General features: G+C 39.0%; 2 protein-coding genes across 3 annotated transcripts in view; both read left to right on the top strand.

Moving 5' to 3' along the window:
• The window catches only part of LOC134212138 (thyrostimulin alpha-2 subunit-like), a 125,668-nt gene extending 121,100 nt beyond the window's left edge, over positions 1–4,568 (top strand). The window contains exons 1-2 of one of the 2 annotated variants that reach the window (XM_062689732.1): positions 3,229–3,501; positions 4,055–4,568. In XM_062689732.1, coding sequence (XP_062545716.1) covers positions 3,411–3,501; positions 4,055–4,326 — 363 coding nt within the window. In that variant the 5' untranslated portion in view covers positions 3,229–3,410 and the 3' untranslated portion in view covers positions 4,327–4,568. Of the gene's footprint in view, positions 1–3,228; positions 3,502–4,054 lie in introns of those variants that run through there. The other variant, XM_062689733.1, reaches the window with a different exon arrangement.
• Positions 4,569–13,034: 8,466 nt separating this feature from the next.
• Positions 13,035–14,192, top strand: LOC134216237 (thyrostimulin alpha-2 subunit-like). Its single transcript, XM_062695181.1, has 2 exons — positions 13,035–13,428; positions 13,783–14,192. Exons 1-2 carry the CDS (start codon positions 13,338–13,340, stop codon positions 14,052–14,054), a joined length of 363 nt encoding a protein of 120 aa, XP_062551165.1. The 5' UTR covers positions 13,035–13,337; the 3' UTR covers positions 14,055–14,192.
• The last annotated feature ends 5,723 nt before the right edge of the window (positions 14,193–19,915 follow it).

Below are 19,915 nucleotides of genomic sequence, written 5' to 3'. Positions count from 1 at the left end.
AAACTCGATTTTTCGGAGGAAAAAGCGCCAGCAGGAAGGTGGAGCCCGTGAAAAGACGGAGCAACTGTAGCGCGGTACAGTTGCTAACGCTCGAAAGTTCTATGAGAAGTTAAACTGTTTACGTAAGGGCCACGTGCCACAGCCATGATATGTGCAAGCACATAAACGGGAACCTTCTTACGAACGAGCGTGAGGTGGTGCAAAGGTGGCGGCAGCACTACGAAGAGAACCTAAATTGCGATGTTGCAGACAACGGTGGCGGTATGGTAATGAACCTGTGAGCAGGCGAGCAGGACATACGAGTTCCGGCTCCGAATCTCCAGGAAATCCAGGAGGAGATCGGCCAGCTGAAAAACAACAAAGCCCCTGGAGTTGACCAACTACCAGGAGAGCTGTTTAAACACGGTGGTGAGGCACTGGCTAGAGCGCTGCACTGGGTAGTTACCAAGGTTTGGGATGTGAAGTTCTGCCGCACAAATGGATGGAAGGTGTCGTGTGTCCCATCTACAAAAAGGGCGATAAGCTGGATTGTAGCAACTACCGCGCAATCACATTGCAGAACGCCGCCTACAAGGTACTCTCCCAAATTTTATGCCGCCGACTGACACCAATTGCAAGAGAGTTCATGGGGCGGGATTTATGGGTGAACGCTCTACCACAGATCAGGTGTTCGCCGTACGTCAAGTATTACAGAAATACCGCGAATACAACGTGCCCACACATCATCTATTTATCGACTTCAAAGCCGCATATGATACAATCGATCGGAACCAGCTATGGCAGCTAAAGCACGAAAACGGATTTCCGGATAAACTGATACGGTTGATCAAGGCGACGATGAAGCGGATGATGTGCGTAGCTCGAGTTTCAGGAGCATTCTCGAGTCCCTTCGAAACGCGCAGAGGGTTACAGAAAGGTGATGCTCTTTCGTGTCTGCTATTCAACATCGCTTTGGAAGGGGAGATATGAAGGTCAGGGATCGACACGATTGGAACGATTTTCACGAAGTCCGTCTAGTTATTTGGTTTCGCCGACGACATTGATATTATGGCACGTAACTTTGAGAAGACGGAGAAAGCCTACACCAGACTGGAGAGAGAACAATGTATGCAACCCACCACGAGTTTGTATCGGTGGTGACGAAATCGAGGTGGTAGAAGAATTCGTCCACTGATGACCTCCGATAACGATACCAGTAGAGAAATTCGGAAACTCATCGTGGCAGGAAATCGTACGTACTTTGGACTTCGCAAAACGCTTCGATCGAATAGAGTTCACCGCCGAACCAATATGATTATCTACAAAACGCTTTTTAGGCGGGTGGTTCTTTACGGACACAAGACCTGGACAATGCTCGTGGAGGACCAACGCGCACTGGGAGTTTTTGAAAGGAAAGTGTTGCGTACCATCTATGGTGGGGTGTATATGACAGACGGTACGTGGATGACAACACAGCGAGCAAGGTGGATCGATTAAGCGGAGCTGCGTGGTTGGTGACGTGCAGCCATGGACCGAGCTGAATTGAGAAGACTTTTATTCACTGCACAGGCCACTCCGGCCTTAGTTTTTGACCAACTTGAGTGATCAAATCTCCTTTGCTGATTTTGACGTCGTAGCTGCGCGTAGAATGCGTCCTTATCATCATCAGTGCTTCCGGAGCGTGGGCTATGGACGTTGATGACTGTTCCAGAAATTATAAGCACACTAAAAAGTAATCGGCAAATTGAAACGCTTGTAATATTCCATGAAAATTTCTATGCATCTTATGGATAATATCCATTTAATAAATGTTATGTAATTTTTATGAATATTTTGCGTCAAATTTGGGAAATATTTGAATAACTAAATTGACTATTTTATGAAGCTAGTAAAAAACGTAGAGTTATTAGATTAGTCTAATTTTCATTGGAAGTGTACAGGAATGTTAGTCTTGTTGTCTAGAAATGGTTGCAAATATGTTGCGAAGGTTAAAAAAAACTCCAAAAAGTGCAAAACTTTGTCATATATGAAGGGGGAGGGAAGAATATCAGTGTGGAAGCTGATATATCTCAGATTCCACACTGATACTCTTCCCTCCCCCTTCATACGGGAGCTTGGCAGAAGGAAGGTCGTGCGATATGTGCCATCACAAATATTGCCCTCCGCTCGCTTTCAAATCGACTTTTATAAAAACATTCTTCATGCCTGCATGAACATGTACGTTTAAGTTTGGAAGATGATATTAGCATTTCCATATCACTAAAACATGACTTATATTCCACGAAATCTGTAAAACTCGACACAAGATGAAAGTAGACAAGACAATAAGTTATACGTAGTCAAAAACTGGTAAAAAAATAAAAATGTTAGAAATATCCATAAAACTAAGTGTGCTTATTTTTTTTTTTGAACAGTCTATAGGCTAAAGTTGAAGAACCGGCCTTTGATTCTCAACCTCAATTCTCTCATTGATCATCCACTACCCGATCACGCGCTTTTGAATATAGCCCATCATTATGAAAGCTGTTCTCCTAGAGGGCAGAAATGGATACCAAGTTGAACAAAATGATGATATAACCAGCATAGATGAAGTTACAGATACCAGGGTGTAGGCTGATAAATTACAATTACAATAGACAACGCAATTACTAATTTTGATATATTCGACTAATAATTGGTATCCTAATTGATAACTGGTCAAATATGACCAAGCCGTTGCAATCTTCGCTATTTACTCGTGAGTCATCGAAGTAAGTGAATAACGTGATTCCCTGGAGGTAATCAAACAACCGTGACATTTCTAAATTACAATTCTTGGAAAACACACCGAATCTCCTTTCTGGTTGCGTATGATGGGAAACATACCTACTTGAGTTTGGGTTCTCGGTGTTCCTACATTTGATTTAAACGATTTACTTTCGCCATCTTTCGTTAGTCTACAAGAGAAAATCGATCAAAATTGTTGAGCAATGGCATTTTTCAGTATTATTTAAAAAAGATCTGGTATTAGTAATAACTTCCAATAGTAATTAAGTCGGACTAATGCTGGTCAATTTCCATGCCTCTTATCCTAAAGCTTGAAGTATTTATAATTCTCGCCAACATTTTGAATATGAGTTAAGACGATTATCATTTCCTCCCACGTAGAAAGGAAAATAAACGCCGTGTTTCTGTGGTGCATGAGGCTGCGCATGTCCAGCTTTCGTCCATCCTGAGGAATAGCCGATTATAAAAATCTTTGGATAGTCGAAGGAAACGGTCAGTAATCTCCCGCTCATACTCAGTGCTGCATTGGTCTATCATACGTTTGTCGTGCTTCGTGCTATTTTGCTTCCGAGATGATGCGCTACGAGTGATTCGTCCCGAGACATCAACATTGCATCCGTTTGGTTGCTTTCTTCGCAAATATATCGGGATAGACTATTTTCAAAATGGAGTGGCTACAATTTGTTACGTTAGTGTTATTTGCAACGTTTGCCAGTGGTCGCGAAACGTGGCAGAAACCAGGATGCCACAAAGTTGGTTAGTGAATAAAAAAGTTTTCATGGCCAGTTCGTAACTAAGAAGCCTCATATCATAAAGAATTTCCTTTATATGTATACTTCAATTTTGCCGGTAGTAATCAACCTTTAATTCCTTATAGTTTCATTAATATTACTAGGTTATTTATAAACTCCTATCTGATGTGGAGCTCCTTTGGATTTTTGAGAATACTGTCTTCTTTTAATCTACGTGAATTCTAAACACATTATTCTGCTTTTAGAGACTTTATGAGATCTGTTGTATTCAAACGTTCGTGTAATATTATTTAGAATGACGAGTCTGATCGACTACTAATTACCAGACATTTGATATAATTACCGAAATTGTAGATTTTTGACATTAATCAAAAGACGCCGTCGTTTGAAGGTCTTGCAAACTTTGGGAAAACTTTAGAAAGAAAGATTTAAGCTCGATCGGTTAATGCTCTAAATGTGGTCTGTGGAATGTTGAAATTGTTGCGTAGTAAATTTAAAATTAAATTCAATTAAAGTCAACTACCTATACGGTTTTTCTTTCTACTAATTTTCCTCAGGACACACGCGCAAAATTAGCATTCCGGATTGCGTCGAGTTTTCGATAACGACCAACGCCTGCCGAGGATTCTGCGAGTCGTTCGCCGTTCCCTCGGACCCGTTCGCTGTGGGGCAGCACAAGCCGAGCCAACCGGTGACGTCCGTTGGCCAGTGCTGCAACATAATGGACACGGAGGACGTGAAGGTGCGAGTGTTATGCGTCAACGGAATACGCAATCTGACGTTCAAATCGGCAACCAATTGTTCGTGCTACCACTGTAAAAAGGACTGACGGTTAATTGAAGCGTAGACAGGCGCACACCGTGGAATGGGATCGGACTGATGACTGTTATTCTAATGTGTTATAATTGCAAAAAATATTTACCTCTGAGCCACCCTTATGCATTTGTGTGATGATAATGTGCAATAGTGTTAATGATAAAGTTGTCCTACAGGACTACTTCAGATGATTGTATATTAACGTACATTATTAGCAGATGGAATAAAACTATACACATATATTTTGACAAAGAATTAACAATGGCTTCAACTGCTTTATTTGGATAATTATTTTTATTTCAAAATCTTAATTTTTGGAAGGCAACTACAACTGCCGAAATACTTCATCTACTACAATAGAGTGGTATACCAAGCAGTCAGGTAGGTATAGGGGGAAAGACGGCTTTGGCAGGTTTTGTTCTATTATTGGCAGGGGGTTTTTGTCGACCAAATTTTATGAAATTTGGCCACAATGTTCTTTGATATGCAAAGAATGTTTAGGCCAAATTTGAGCATAGTCAGACATAAAAAAACCCTTGCCAATAATAGAACAAAACCTGCCAAAGCCGTCATTCCCCCTATGTTACTTGTTCCTTCTTGAAAGAAATAAAAGCCCTTTAACCCTGCAGTCGATTCTGAAGTGATTCATTTCATCCACAGAGCAAGTCTATATGGTCGCAAATGTTCTAACGATTCGGTGATGGTAAACAATGCTGCAATATAAGTTGTAAGACCATATTTGAGTCCGATTGGGTGTCAAACTTGGGAACAATGCTTTTTGACTGATCACTGGAAATTATATTCTAAAACCGTTGAAGACTTTCGCACATTTCTCATGTGCTTTAACAAACCTTAATTATAAGGGAGTTTTAAATAATGACTATTATTTTTAAGGCACCCCGGTATTTCATAATCGAAATATAAAAATAACTAAAAAATCTTTGAATAAATGCTCATGTGACAATGGTGTGTCAATCAGAGAGAGGAATGAACATTTTACAAGTCAATTTGGCGAAAATGGCAAGTGATAAAAAACGGCGCAGCGTATTATAGCACAATTGCTCTCTAGACTATTTCTATATTTATGTAACTTTCGCGACTCCAATCTATGTTGCTCCTCCAAAATGCAATTACGATTTTCCTCAGGCTCATTCCATTATTACCTAGGGACACAGCAGGTATTTTCGTCTGTTCGTCATAGTCTCAAAAACCAATAAAAGAGACACTTTTTTGTAAAACTCATACGTATTGTCGCGCTTATCTTTTTCTAGAATGCTGCGGCGGTCTTACACTCGCAGGCTCGACTGCGAAGGTAAACGTCAAGATAGCCGCCGTGTTAAAAGATAGGCAGAATTTTCCCGCTCAAAACAAAACCACGTGCTTTTCGCGAAATGACAGCAGTGTTCGATTGTATTAGTGAGAGGCAACCGGAGTCACTGAGTACATGGAGAGTGTTTATCACGACAAGTGCATACGGTGGGTGAGATTTTCATTGACACTGTTGTGTTTAGTGACCGTTGCGATTACCTGAGAAGCAACCAGCAGGAAGCCGCAGTATTCTATTTTATGTCGAGATGCATAATACCAAATCGTAAGCTCAGGAGAAACGTTCTGCTATAGTGGAGTTCTAGCAAATGTACGTTGCTTTCGTTGATTTTAGCCCCTATGACGATGGACGGAAATACTTGCCGTGTCCCTACTTATTAGTTTGAAACTTTCAGCAGTAGACAAGTAATTATCGTAATTTAAAATAGTCCATTTATTGCACATGTGGATTCAACAGATCTATACGGAATCTCAGTGAAGTTTGGAGGCAATTTTGGGCATGTTTTGACATATTGGTTCTTTTTTCAACAATATCATGAAGAAAACTTAATTGCGATGTCGCTGAATTCGAAACCATATTAACCAGTTCTGTACCAGGGACTTAGCTAAGGACAGATATACGAATATATTCAATTGTGGCATGAATCATATAAATCTTTTCCACAAGCCTATTATACTCATTTCGGTTTTCTAGGATTGGCGTTCTGCCAGGTGGCGTTCCGTGAGGTGGCCCATGAGCTATTTAAATGTAATCAACACGTTGACTACATAGAATTCCTTTTAGGCTGAAAGAACGTTGTTATTGTGAAGTGATTTGTCGTTTGGAAGTAATGAAGAAAACAAAAATACTTTCTTTCTTTTACGTGTCAAATTGAATTTCCAACCATTCAGTACTTCCTTAATAACTTTACTTACAAGCATCAAATCGTTTCGCAACACAGGCGTTATCATAGTACTTTTCATATCAACTGCAAACTGCGCGTGCTCACTCAAAATACATAAAAAAATTCAAATTGCTAAAAATTTAAGAGGATTAATAAAATAGCAAATGCAATCTTTGAAGCATCACGAAGTAAAAAAGTCAAAATTTGAATCACTCTAATCGAACACCCTTGGAAAGCTCTAAACCGAAACCTACGAACCGAAAGATTTTCCAACAAACAATTTAAGCTAAATATGCTAGTTTTTTTAGCCAAAGAAGTGTTTTTTGACTGTGTAAGCGCTCCAATGTTTGATGGATTGTTTCCGGTAGTTACGAATTGTAGTTTGTTTCATGTCTTTGTGTCTGTGAATACTGGCGGAGTTACCTGAGGCACGATGGGATTCGTGAAAATTACGCCGTTAATTCCTTTTGCCATTCCTCCAGAGATTCCTTCGGAAAATCCTCTTTTAGTAACATTCCGAAAATTTTGTTGGAAGATTTTTTTTAGAAAATATTAAAGGAGTTTTCGGAAGGGTTTCTAACGGAACTGTTAATTGAATTTCCAGATGAAATTTCCGACGGAACTCTTGAATTAATTTCTGAATTATTCCCAAAAGAGTGTCGGAATAAATTTCTGATTTCCAAAAGGATTTCTAAAGGAATATCCGAAAGTCTTAAGAAATTTCCAATTAAATTTCCGGAGTAATGTCCAAATGAATTCCTGAGGGAATTTTCGCAAGAAATTCTGAAGGTATAAGAGGAATTCCGAAGGAATTCCAAGAATTTGTTCCTAGAGTTTCGGAAGGGATTTCTTAATGAATTACTTGTTTGAGAAATCCTGAAATATTTGCTGATGAAATTCATTTAAAAAAATAAGTAGTCTCCTAATTCAATTTCGGCAGGAATTTCTAAATTAATTTTTAAAGGAATTCTTAAAGCAATTCTCCTAAAGATGTTTTGAAAGGTTTCTTTGAAACAATTTCCGTAGGTATTCGTTATCGACTTTCTTTTGATTTTTTACTGTGTGGATTCTTTTTAATTATTTTAATTTATTTGATTTAAAACTAGCAGACCTAACAAACTTCGTTTCGCCTTAAATTGATTTATTCTCTGATTAGTTCTCGAGCTGTGCAAAAATTTCTGGTTTCTAGTCTAGTCTAGTCTAGTTTCATTTGTATGGGAGGGGGAAGGGGTCTCGAACCATCTCAAGAACCTTCCCTGGCCCCAAAAACCTCTGCATACAAATATTTACACCAAACGGTTCAGTAGTTTCCGAGTCAATAAGGTTCAGAAAGAAATTCATTTTTATGTATATAGATTTCTTTGAAATTTTTTTCGGATTTTTTTTGTAATGGAATTCTTAATGGAATCTCTAGAAGCATTTTTATAACTATTACCACTGGTGAAGCCCATTCACTAGTTTTAATAGGGGTGATAACTTTCTGCTCTTCCAATTTAGTCAAATATTCTAAAACTTTTTCTCTCAATCTATATGGGACATCGTATGTTTTTTTGAAAATAGGAGAACCCTCCTTCATGACCAAATCAGCCTCAAAATTCTTAATAGATGACGAAAAATCTTTCGCAAAAACTTTTGTAAATTTCCTCTTAACTTGTGCCACTAAGTCACCACCTTGAAAATCAACCATGCCATTGATATTCCTTGAATCATTAAAATATTGTTTCCAATTTGGAAAGAAAATATTTAACCAAGTTCTTCCCAACAATGGCACAAAAGCATAGTTGCCTTTTAACACCAATAACTGTAATTTGGCCAATTTATCCCTTAGTTTGACAATGACATCTACTTCTCGTTCAACACTTAGATTTGAACCATTCACAACAATTAACTTTTTATAAACCTCTTCCTGTTTGTGCTCCACGAAAAGATCTATTAAAACCCAACCTATTTTTCACGGGTCCTCTATTTGAACCAGATTGTCCAGAATTATTATAGCGATTAACTGCCGCCAGATTTTCTTGAGCGGAGCTGTTAGGAGATCTTATCGGAGCAATTTGAGCAAAATTTATACCATCTTTTAGTCTTCGTGCATTAGTCCCAGCCATTTCCCAAGCCATTTCCCAAGTATCCCAAGTTTTCAGCTGACGCTAAAGTTAAATTTTCATCATTGAATAAACTTGTTGGAGTAGTTTGTCCCTTACCCCTGCTACTATTCTGTCTCTAATGGCTGAATTTTTGAAGTCGGCAAAATTCCAAAATTCAGCTTGCAATTTGATAGATAGAATAAAATCCTCAATCGATTCATCAGGCTGCTGAAAACGATTATCAAATTTATATCGTTGGATTAAATCTGTTTCTGTTTTATCAAATTTCGACTTCAATCTATTTACTAATTCTTTAAAAGACGCATTGTTTAACCCACCATTGGGAAACAAAAGTTTGATTTCGGAGAATACGGTTGGGCCACTCATTGTAATAAGATGTGCTTTTTTCATATTTTCTGGCACATAGACTAACGCAAAATGAACTCCCCCAAGAAATTATGACGTTTGAGCGGGTCGCATAATGAACGCAAAATGAACTTTTGTTTGAGAAGACGACCCGCTCAAATGTCAAAATCCATCGGGTGAGTGAATTTCATGAACTCCTGCACAGGTCTATTGTTTACCACAAAAAAAATATCCTAGGCATTCAATCCAATCAGCGAAGGAATTACCTTTACGAAATGGCTCTATTGTTAAAGAAATATTGGATTGTGCCATATTGATTTCAATCTGATTTCTCTTCAACGGTAGGGCCAATAAAGGGAAAAAGTGGAATGAGCTTACCGGAGTTGAAGAAGCTGTCGACCTTCGCCGCAAACAGCCGGACAACCTACCTTCTGGCAGAGATGGTTCAATGGTGTGAGCACTTGGATTGGATTGAAAGTTAAACGTGATGATTTACGGACCACCAACAATACTCCTGAATTTGATTTCAGTACCTAGATGAATTAGAAAAGAAACCGTTAATAATAGAAACTAGCAATTTTCTTTCAAAGGTTAAATCAACTTTTTGTTTTAGGTTTATCACTTTGCTCTTTACACTCGCTCTCTATTGAATATATCTATATAACACACTTTTCCCAAAATGGTGTTATGTGAGGGTGTATAAATGTATGTCTGTTAACATCGCATTAGTACTAGTTGGTATTTTTTTTATTTATATTGAAAAGTTAACTTTTAAGCACAGACAAACAGACATAACACATTGAACATTCACTCATCAAATTCATCGTCGTTCAAACACTAACGACATCTGTTGATTTCAGTTAGTTGGGCAAATCACGAACCAGATGGCGTCAGTGAGCAAACGTCAAACTAGAGCAAATCCTATGCGAGCGCCGCGAGTGATCGATTGGCCAACTAATGATTATTTAAATTTACCAGTAAATCAGTGAACGATAGAAATTTGACAAGTGTTATGTCTGTTTGTCTGTGTTTTAAGCTTACACTGTTCAACTTTTTTTTTTTGCCGTCCGCACTCCGCAGTATTAGCCTTGATCCAATCAATCCGTTGGCGCGAAACGAACAATACCCAAGCAACCAGAAGTTCAGATTTTACTTAAATTTACTCTTAACCGAACTAATTGGTTCACTATGGTTCACATCAAGTTCCAAGCATCCTTAACGGAACTTTAAAGTTCACTTAAAGTTCCGTTACATACAAAAATTACTTAAAATGAGAGCTGATTAAGCCAAAATAGCCCTTCTTATCCGAACTCCTGGTTGCTTGGGTAGCCACGTAGCAGGGCTCTACATTAGGTTCTGCAGCGTCTGAACGTAACCTCAATCTAGTGACAGGTCAGTAGTACTTCTTGATGGACTCAGGGGCAGCCAACCAATCACGAACTCGAACCTTGTCGGAGTCAGTGGAAAGTACTACTGAACTGTCAAAAAAGTTCATTCGACGAGGACCGAATTCATTCGTGACGTCATGCTGCAGAACCTAATTACGGGTGGGAAGATGTGTAGTTGTGTTGGTAATCCGAGCTTGGTGAATTTTGTACTCACCCAGTGAACTTTTCGGTTTTCTTATGGCAAAATGTTCACGATTCGGTTTCCTTATGGCAACTAACCAAAACAAAGAAAAAATGTCCGTCGAAATTGAAGTATTGCACAAGATATGCAGTACTAAGATTCCGTCGTATTTATGCTGACAACACATCCCTTCATTGAAAATTTTCAATTTTTTTCCGTTGCAACGACAAAACACTCACCAACACTTGCAAAATTCGGACGTTTGGGCCACCCGATATATACCACCCTGGCCACGTAGCACTTGTTTCAGCAGCCGCTTCTATTGTTTCTCGGCCTATGGATACTGCACTCGTAGTATGGCTGCTAATTCAATTAAAGACAATGTGATGACCACTTGTACTTAGTACAATGACGAAACTGAACTTCACACGCGAACAATGGTCAAATGCCTTTGTCTCGTCGCCACTATTAAGTATCAGTTTGGAAGTTTAGGAGGTTCGGTATATTAGAGATATATTAGAGATGAAGACACTTCTTTACTCTACACTCCAAATAATCTGAACGTTGTTTCCACCTGAATTTTCAGGTACATTTTACGATGCACACGTAACGGAAAATGCTTTAGAAAATTCAGGTGAAAGTTACGTGTCCAGTGAATTCTATCTGCTAACTCAGGTAGAACTTACCTGATTATCACGTAGAATGAAAATTCTACCGGAAAATCAGGTAAAAGTTACGTGAATTTCAGGTGGAAAAAATCTACGTGTTTTTTCAGGTGGAAACAACGTGCAGATTTTTTTGGGTGTAGGCAGTCTGATCTAAAACTGATTCGCTCGTTCAGATCGTCCCAAATCTATATTCCTCAGTTTCGTAGATACATTGAATACCACAGAATATACTATAAAGATGGGTATACATCATAAATGAACTTCGGCACCGCTCAAACGTCAAATAATGAGTCTATTCACTGCCCCATTAGGTTCTGCAGCATCTGTATCTAACCTCAAACTGATGACTGATTAGTAGTACTTCGCGTTGGACTCGGGGCAGCCAACCAATCACGAACTCGATCCTTGTCGGAGTCAGTGGAAAGTACTACTGAACTGTCAAAAAAGTTCATTCGACGAGGACCGAATTTATTCGTGACGTCATGCTGCAGAACCTAATGGTCCAATGCACCAAGTTCATCATTGACGTTTGAGCTTTACTTTTTCATTCATCGAGTTCATGCAAGTGTTCATTTTTAGTAAACAGCGCCCGTCTCAAACGTCATTGTGTTCATTCGGTGCATTGGACCATGGGGCAGTGCATAGGTTCATTATTTGACTTTTGAGCGGTGCCGAAATTCATTTAGAATGAACTCGATGTATGAAAAGGTGTTCATTTTTAGTAAACAGCGCACCGCTCAAACGTCAAAGAGTTCATTCGGCGCACTGCCCCATACCGAAAGGGTTTCATTCTAAAAATAAACCTTTCATAGAATTAGGTTCTGCAGCATGACGTCACGAATGAATTCGGCCCTCGTCAAATGAACTTTTTTGACAGTTCAGTAGTACTTTCCACTGACTCCGACAAGGTTCGAGTTCGTGATTGGTTGGCTGCCCCCAGGTCCAACGCGAAGTACTACTAATCTGTCATCAGTTTTAGGTTAGATACAGACGCTGCAGAACCTAATGCTCGGATACCCATAGCACAGAGAAACAGACGTCTCACTCAACACACGCTCCATCACCTTTTTAACGGTTGATTAAATTTTTTTGTAGGTGGTCAATCGGCCACCGATGGCGCTTCTATCGATTTTGCTTGTGTTTGACGTTTACGCACTACCGCCATCTGCTTGCCGCTTGGCCACTCATTGTGATTTTAGCATTAGGTGGTGTTAATAAGTGTTAATTTGGCGCAGTGTTCATTCGGCGCACTGCCCCATAACTTGGTTGTACATATGAGGAAGGTAAAAACTTATTGATAATATTTATCATTCTCATCAGCTACTACATTCATACCAAAAAAAAATAGCGCTTTTGTCAGCCTGAGTTATAGACACACATTTCAACAGACAAAACCTCTTCCATAAAAGGAAAAAAAGCTGCCCAAAACTCAACCAAACATCTCATTCCACGCTCAAGAAAATGATTGAAAATAAATGCAATTCCCGTGGGCAAACATTTAATCATGACATTCCAAATCGTTGAAAAGAGTTGTAAAAGTTCGATTTCACACGTGGTTCATGAATTCATCCGCAAAATGTGTGCGCTTAAAGATTCCCGTTGTTTTATTCTCATAATGAAGTTTATATAATCTAAGAATATAGAGTCTTCGTGATAGGCATATGATTAACATACACGTGGTATGTAATAGAATGGTACATGGCTTTAAAAACCTCGCAGTTAATAACCGTGAAAGCACATGAAGACTTCGCTAACAATATAAAAAAATACTATACTAAACTAAAAAGTTTACAGGAGAGTAAAAGTTTATTCACGTGAATTCCCCCCATTTGATAAACAGTTTCTAGTTTGCTAATTTGGAAATTTTTCGAGATTGTCATCGTTCCACCCATAACGTGGAACGCGGAAGGACAACATGCTTCACAGTTTTATTCGAGGCTGCGCATGTTCGCAATACACTTGGTTAGAAATGCCACTTATAAAAATCTTTGGACACCGAAGAAACCCGTCAGTAAGTTACAAATCGTCCTAAAAGTTGCATTGACCTTTGAACGGTTGCAGAGTCATGATGCCACGGCTTGCTATCGAGTGATGTGATTTTTTCTTCGATTCTTACCAGACGCAGACATGAAGTGGTTGCGAATTACAACACTAATATTACTCGCATCGTTGATTTATGGCCGAGAGGCATGGCAAAGACCAGGATGCCATAAAATAGGTCAGTGAGGTGATTGAAAACGCCTGTGTTTAATCAAGCATTTTCTTAAGGCAGTGTATATGGTGGAGTTGGTTAATATTTTGAGTCTTCTTCCACTATTTGTATTGATCTAGTTATAGAAATATGAAAGTGACAAACTGAAAAATGTTAGAGACGTAATTACACGCAAGTCAAATTTATTGCAACCAACGTCCCAACGTTGTAACTGCCGATTGTTGACCCTTATTGCAAGATTATTGTATTATTTGTAAAGCCACTAATGAGAGAACAAGTGTACCCACAATAAGCAAATCTTAACCATGGTACCACATGGTACACAACTGATCAGTTTCATTTCTACTATTTCCTCCACAGGCCACACGCGCAAAATTAGCATTCCGGATTGCGTCGAGTTTTCGATATCGACCAATGCCTGCCGAGGATTTTGCGAATCGTTCGCCGTTCCCTCGGATCCATTCGCTGTGGGGCTGATGAAGCCGATCAAACCGGTGACATCCGTTGGCCAGTGCTGTAACATCATGGAAACGGAGGACGTAAAAGTACGGGTGTTTTGCGTCGATGGTATTCGCAATCTAATATTTAAATCGGCTATCAAATGCGCCTGCTATCATTGTAAAAAGGAGTGATTGGCGTGTCGTGTAAGAACGCGCCACTTATAGAAAAATAAAATGTAAATTAATGAAAGTTTTTACCTCTGAACAAGCATGTTTTCGCATAAGTGTTGGACATCGTAGTCATAGTGTTTTAATAAATTTAGGAATCGTAAAGCATACAATGTTTATGAATTAATAAGCCTGGCCGAACTACTCACCTGGATAATCCACACATTTTCGGTTGCTGGAACTTAGGGAATTATAAATCTCTTTGATTGAACACACTTTTTTGGCAACCAACCAGTTGGTCATCAACGTTTGCGCTTCCCGGGGTTTCAATTTCATTTTTATGGTACAATATGGTATACTGCAGAAAGGCTTTGGGCCAATAAACTGTGTGTTTGAACTTTGTTTCGCGAGCTCGTCTGCCTTTTCTTCGACTTCAATGCCACAGTTTCCTGGAACCCAGTACAAATTTGCGGAGTTCTTTTGGCACACGTTTCGCAATGATAGGGTTTCTTACCCCATTCCCGGCCTAACATGCGTACGACTGCATTATTTAATTGATATTTATGACAGGAAGCAACTTTTCCTGAATTTTGTGGGCTGTATAATACTGCATTGGGGTTCACTTCTGCTTAAAAAATAGCTATTCGTGCTAAATATCGTTCAAAAAAGCTTTTATTTGATTTAAATTAACGAGGTGCAGCACTCATTTCAGTCATAGCGATTCCCATTCCGGCATACAAAAAAACTAATTCCCGGCCTAAGCAAAATTTCACTCAATCTCTCAACATTTTACTCTCATTCTCTCTCGGGACGGTAGAAAATGCGACGTAAACAAAAATATGCACGTTCCACGACAACAAGATGCCAGATGGTATTTTTCATAATCATTTTTATTTAGTTGAGAAGATATATTTACTCATCCAAATTTCTTCCAAATACTTAAAAACAATATTTTTTTCACCTTTTAAAATCGAGAGAATTATAAATAACATGATAGCGTCAACGTATTAAACAATTTTCCTATTAACGATTTTCATAATCCTGGCCTTTTGGCAGCACGGTGCTGCTAGAAGTTCTTGGGCCGAGGTGAATTTTTGTTCGGTTTGAGAATACATTTTAAAATGTATTCTAATATGTTTAAATAAGTTCTAGTGAAACGAACAAATAAGAACAATTGAAGTGCGTGTGTTTAGAATTATGGTGTGGTGATTAACAGCTTCAAGCAATGGTTGTATCGAGCTCTGTGACGATTTTCAGGTAGGTGTTTATTCGATGATACCGTTTTGCAAAAGTGGAAAGAATCACTCCGGCTCAGTGGTGTGGCATCGAAGAGCGAAATTTTGAGTACTACATTTTTATTTTCTACAATTGGATCAATTAGGAGTAAAACAAGTGATAGAAAAATATTGAGTATTGTGAAAAATAAATGGGAGACTTTTTAAAAATTATCAACCATAAACCTACGACTTCCAAACAGTATAAATCATTAGTTTTCTGTGCAGTGAGCCGGGAACCGGGTCCATAGGCCCAAGTAGTGATTTACCCTATAATGCATTCTCAGACAAGTTTTGATGGACATTTAAAGCTACGTAATTTATTATTTATTATTTACTAGTCGACCCGGCAGACGTTGTCCTGCATAGTAGGCGGAAATGCGCGCTGTGAACTGCCCATGCAAAGTTTCCATACGAATCTTTATTTTAATTTTTCACGGTTTACTCAACTTAAGTCGTTTTGTAGGAAGAAATGTCATATAAACCCGTCGGAAACAATAACGAACATATCTGCTGAAGGAATGAAGAAAATCCATTCAGCCGTTTTTGAGTTATGCGGATACGAACACAGACCATTTCATTTTTATTATATAGAAGAAGAAGATTATTTATTTAATTTATCTGACAGCAGTCTACATGAATGTCTTAGATAAATAATTTAGTCTTCTGGACCTTTCTACCCTACTAATGAACAATCTCCAATTTTCCTCAAAATCGAAGAGATCGTCTACTAAAGTAAAAATTCGAACACACGATGTAAGCGGTTCGTGGAATCCGTATGTCGTTCGATGGAATCTAGTCATCAGCAAAGACGAAGATCGCAGTCGTCTACCAATGGTACGAAATTCGATGCGGGACAGGAGTTCAGAAGCACCAATTTCACCTATTAACATTTTAGCAACTAGTGAAGCCTGCTGAATCTTTCGGCGTCGAAGCAGCGTATCAAGTCCCAGAAGGCGACAACGCGCTACGTACGGAGGAAGATTTAGCGAATCTCTCCATGGTAGATCTCTTAGCGCAATGCGGATGAATCTTCGTTGAACGCTTTCAATTCTGGCAATCCACAATAAAGTGCTTTGAGGCAATGAGGGTCGATGAAATCACGGGAAACTTTTGTGATGAATCCCAATTGACGTGAAGTTTTGGATATAATGGAAGAAATGTGCTGATTGAATGTTAGTCCAAATCGCTGACCTGATCGACGCCCTCGAGGGCATTTCCGTCGAACGTGATAGGAGTTCTCAGTCCATGAAAAGTAATCACCACGCATTTGTCAATAATTTACACATTTCAGCAAAGGTATTCAATAGCCCTTGTAGTCGGTAACAATCTTCTATTGTCTTGACAGCCAAGTAAATTTTCAGATCATCAGCGTAGACTAACACACATTTCGATCCTAGCAGCAATGTAACATCGTTGAAGAACAGCGTAAATAGCAATGGTTGCTACCTTGTGGTACACCTGATTTATTACTGAACGAATGGGATACACACGAGTCGATGTGAACGCGCAGAACACGATTCGAAAGATAGCTTTCCAGCCACAGCGTAAAACGTTCAGGGGCACCGAGGTGGGAGAGCTTAGACAGGAGTATTCGATGGTCAATTACGTCGAAGGCAGCTTTCAGGTCCGTATACACGGCATCCACTTGCGCCTTAGCTTCAAGCTGCGATATACAAGTACTAGTAGATTCCATCAAGTTAGATGAAACGGAACGACCGGGCATAAATCCGTGTTGATTGGATGAAATGTAGCTCTTTGTGGTACTTAGCATGACATTGGTTACTATTATTTCGAAGAGCTTTGATCCTGAGACTGGTAATTCCTCTATAGTTCCTTACGTTTCGCTTATCTCCTTTCTTGTGCACAGGAAACATGAATGATTGCTTCCAAACTGTGGGAAACATTTTTTGCTCAAACGATCTATTGAAAATAAAGGCCATCGGGGTAGCTAAAGGAGCAGCACAGCGATGAAAAAATTACAAAAAAATCTGTAAAATAATTACCGAACAGTTCAGCTGTTGAGATTTCGGTAAAATTTACCGAATATTGTGAAATGAGTTGAGTGTGCAGTTTTCCGCGAGCGGTAATGGTCGCCAGCTTCCCTGCGGGTTAGTCTCTGGTTTGACGTTTGTGGAGGTCAACTGTACCCACCATTTGAACATTTTGATCAATGTGTTATATAAGAAGGCTTGAATTTACTTAATCAGCACCTTCTTATATGCCACATTGGTCAGAATGCTCGGATTGGTGGGTGCAGTTGACCCCCACAGACATCAAATCAGAGACTAACCCGCAGGCAAGCTGGCGGCCATTACCGCTCGCGGAAAACTGGATATCTTCCAAAAATGTATCTATCATATGGAAATGTTTCCGTATTCTCGTGGCCGGTCCTAGTCTCTGGCCGTTTCTTCAACATCAGTGTTCTTGATTGATTCATCGACGCTCCGATTATCCGAGTAGGGTTCCACCCACTAATCGGCATCGGAGCGAATGCTCGCTGCTACCTCCGATGAGACATCCCGATATTGGCAGAGGACGGTGCCACCCGCTTACTCACCATCGGAATGTCATTGGGAACTCCTGGGATGGGCCGCCTTGGCCCGTCGATGGTCCTGCTGCTGGGTGGCAAAACGAATGTGATAGGCGACAGAGCTATGGGTAGGCAAGGCTCAATGTAGTTCCCGTCCTTTTCGTTCTTTTTTGTAAACAAATGGGCATGAGCAGGACAGGGAGAAACTTCGAGCTACTTCAAGCTCTCATTGGACAGCACTAGGGATCCTACATTCAGAGATATGCGAAAGCGGCCATCTTGAGCCAATCGAGCATTGAGAACTGTCCAAATCTGAGCCAAATGAACATCGTTATTGTTGCAGATCGAAAGGTATTGCGATTTTGGTGAAAAAGATTTTATGAAAAGTTTTATCGAATAAACAATTTGTTTTGCTTTCGTAAGTAACAGTAGTCTAATTGATGCCTTATATCGTGTTCATTCGTATTGCTCTTAACCCTCTCTTTCCCACGACTTTTTTCAAAGATTTCAATAGGAAGGAATCATCTATGGAAAAAATGCTAGAACAAAAGTTATTTGGCATAGCTAAAATTAGTGGAAAACGAAAAAAAAAGTTTTTGATTGTAAATCAATAGTTACTTGATTGTTTTCAATAGTTTCACTATTTTAACTCAAAATTGATTATATTTGCTGTCTAATGAAACCAAAAAGTTGTGCCAAATACTGCTTTTTGTTGTTGAAATATTTCGATGAATGTTGAAAGGTGCAAAATTTGATGGAGCTCTACAGCTACCATGGGAAGGAAAGGGTTAATTTTAGCGAAAATGCACTGCTAGAGGGTAGACAAAATAATCAAAAAGTGTCTTCGAATGTAAAGTCATGTGCAAGCCTAAACATTTGTCACTGCAGCAAGTGCTGGCAGCGTTTGTTTACGAAAGTAACAGCGTTGCTAAATCGTCTGGAAAAGTATTCGCACATCTCTTAATATAGGATCCCTAGACAGCACTATAGTGTTTCGATTAAAGCAGGGCTGCCATATATACAGATTTATCTGTATTTTACAGATTTTTTAACCTCAATACAGACTTGATACAGATTACAGATTTTATACAGATTTTTCAAAAACAATACAGATTTGTACAGATTTTTAGTTATTTCAAATGTTATCATCCCTATAAAAATGAAATACGGTTTGCTGTAAAACTATCACTCCTGTCTTCAATGGTTCACCACATGTATTTAACTGACAGCGAATAACCACGATTGCATTAATTAATATTTCAGTGGCTCTCCGTTGTGGTTCATTATAGGTCTACTGTGATGCTTTCAAATCTATTGGATATTGCCTTTCCATAATTGTCCGGGTTTCTACCAAACAGCACCAAGCGGCTTTTTGACTACCTTGTGATCTTTCGTTCGAAAAAGGAAAAAAAGAATCATTTCATATCAATTCATACGAAAATTTTTAATATACTAAGTTGTTGGGATATCCGATCAAATAAATCTGCTAAACGAAAGCTTGGACATATACAAGGAGAATTTTTGGTTGGCGCTTGGTGCGATTTGGCAGAACCCCTAGTACCATTTCACTGCCACACATAAAAACCATTTTTTGAGGTGTGACTGCTTTCTGTGTACTTCGTAAACTCAGTCGAGTTTCAGATAGAGTACTGTTATTAAATTAAATTAAATTGATTGGGTCTCAAAAAACGAACTCCTAATACATTTCAAAGAAGTTTGGGATATGTGAGTTTATAAGGTAGTTATTTTTTTCCTGAGACCATTCTATCACTCTTTCACCTCATGTATCTCGTCGTTTCTCGGCACACTGGAAAATTTTATTGCCATTGTGATATGTTTATCTATCATAATTTTATGCAATTGTGTTATAAGAATCAGTTGATTGGGCATGCATAAATGGTAAGATATAGCAATTTTTGCGTAATCGGGTTTAGTAATCGTTATTTGGGCATTTTTTGGGCATGTTAAGAAAAACTCAATGAAAATGTTATCTAAGTACATCACATACAATCATCCTAATCGATATTCTGTATAATTAAAAAAAAAAATATTTTCCCTCAAATACAGACAATACAGAT

Source organism: Armigeres subalbatus, chromosome 2 (genome assembly GCF_024139115.2).
Source record: "Armigeres subalbatus isolate Guangzhou_Male chromosome 2, GZ_Asu_2, whole genome shotgun sequence".
Taxonomy (NCBI): Eukaryota; Metazoa; Arthropoda; class Insecta; order Diptera; family Culicidae; genus Armigeres; species Armigeres subalbatus.
Note: the sequence above shows the minus strand (reverse complement) of the source record. Positions and strands in the feature narration are given on the sequence as shown.

Bases quoted from the DNA above. Each gene is read 5' to 3' on its own strand.
- LOC134216237 (XM_062695181.1), top strand. From the start codon at position 13,338: ATGAAGTGGTTGCGAATTACAACACTAATATTACTCGCATCGTTGATT. The intron at 13,429-13,782 runs GTCAGTGAGGTG...TTTCCTCCACAG, and splicing joins ACCAGGATGCCATAAAATAG to GCCACACGCGCAAAATTAGC.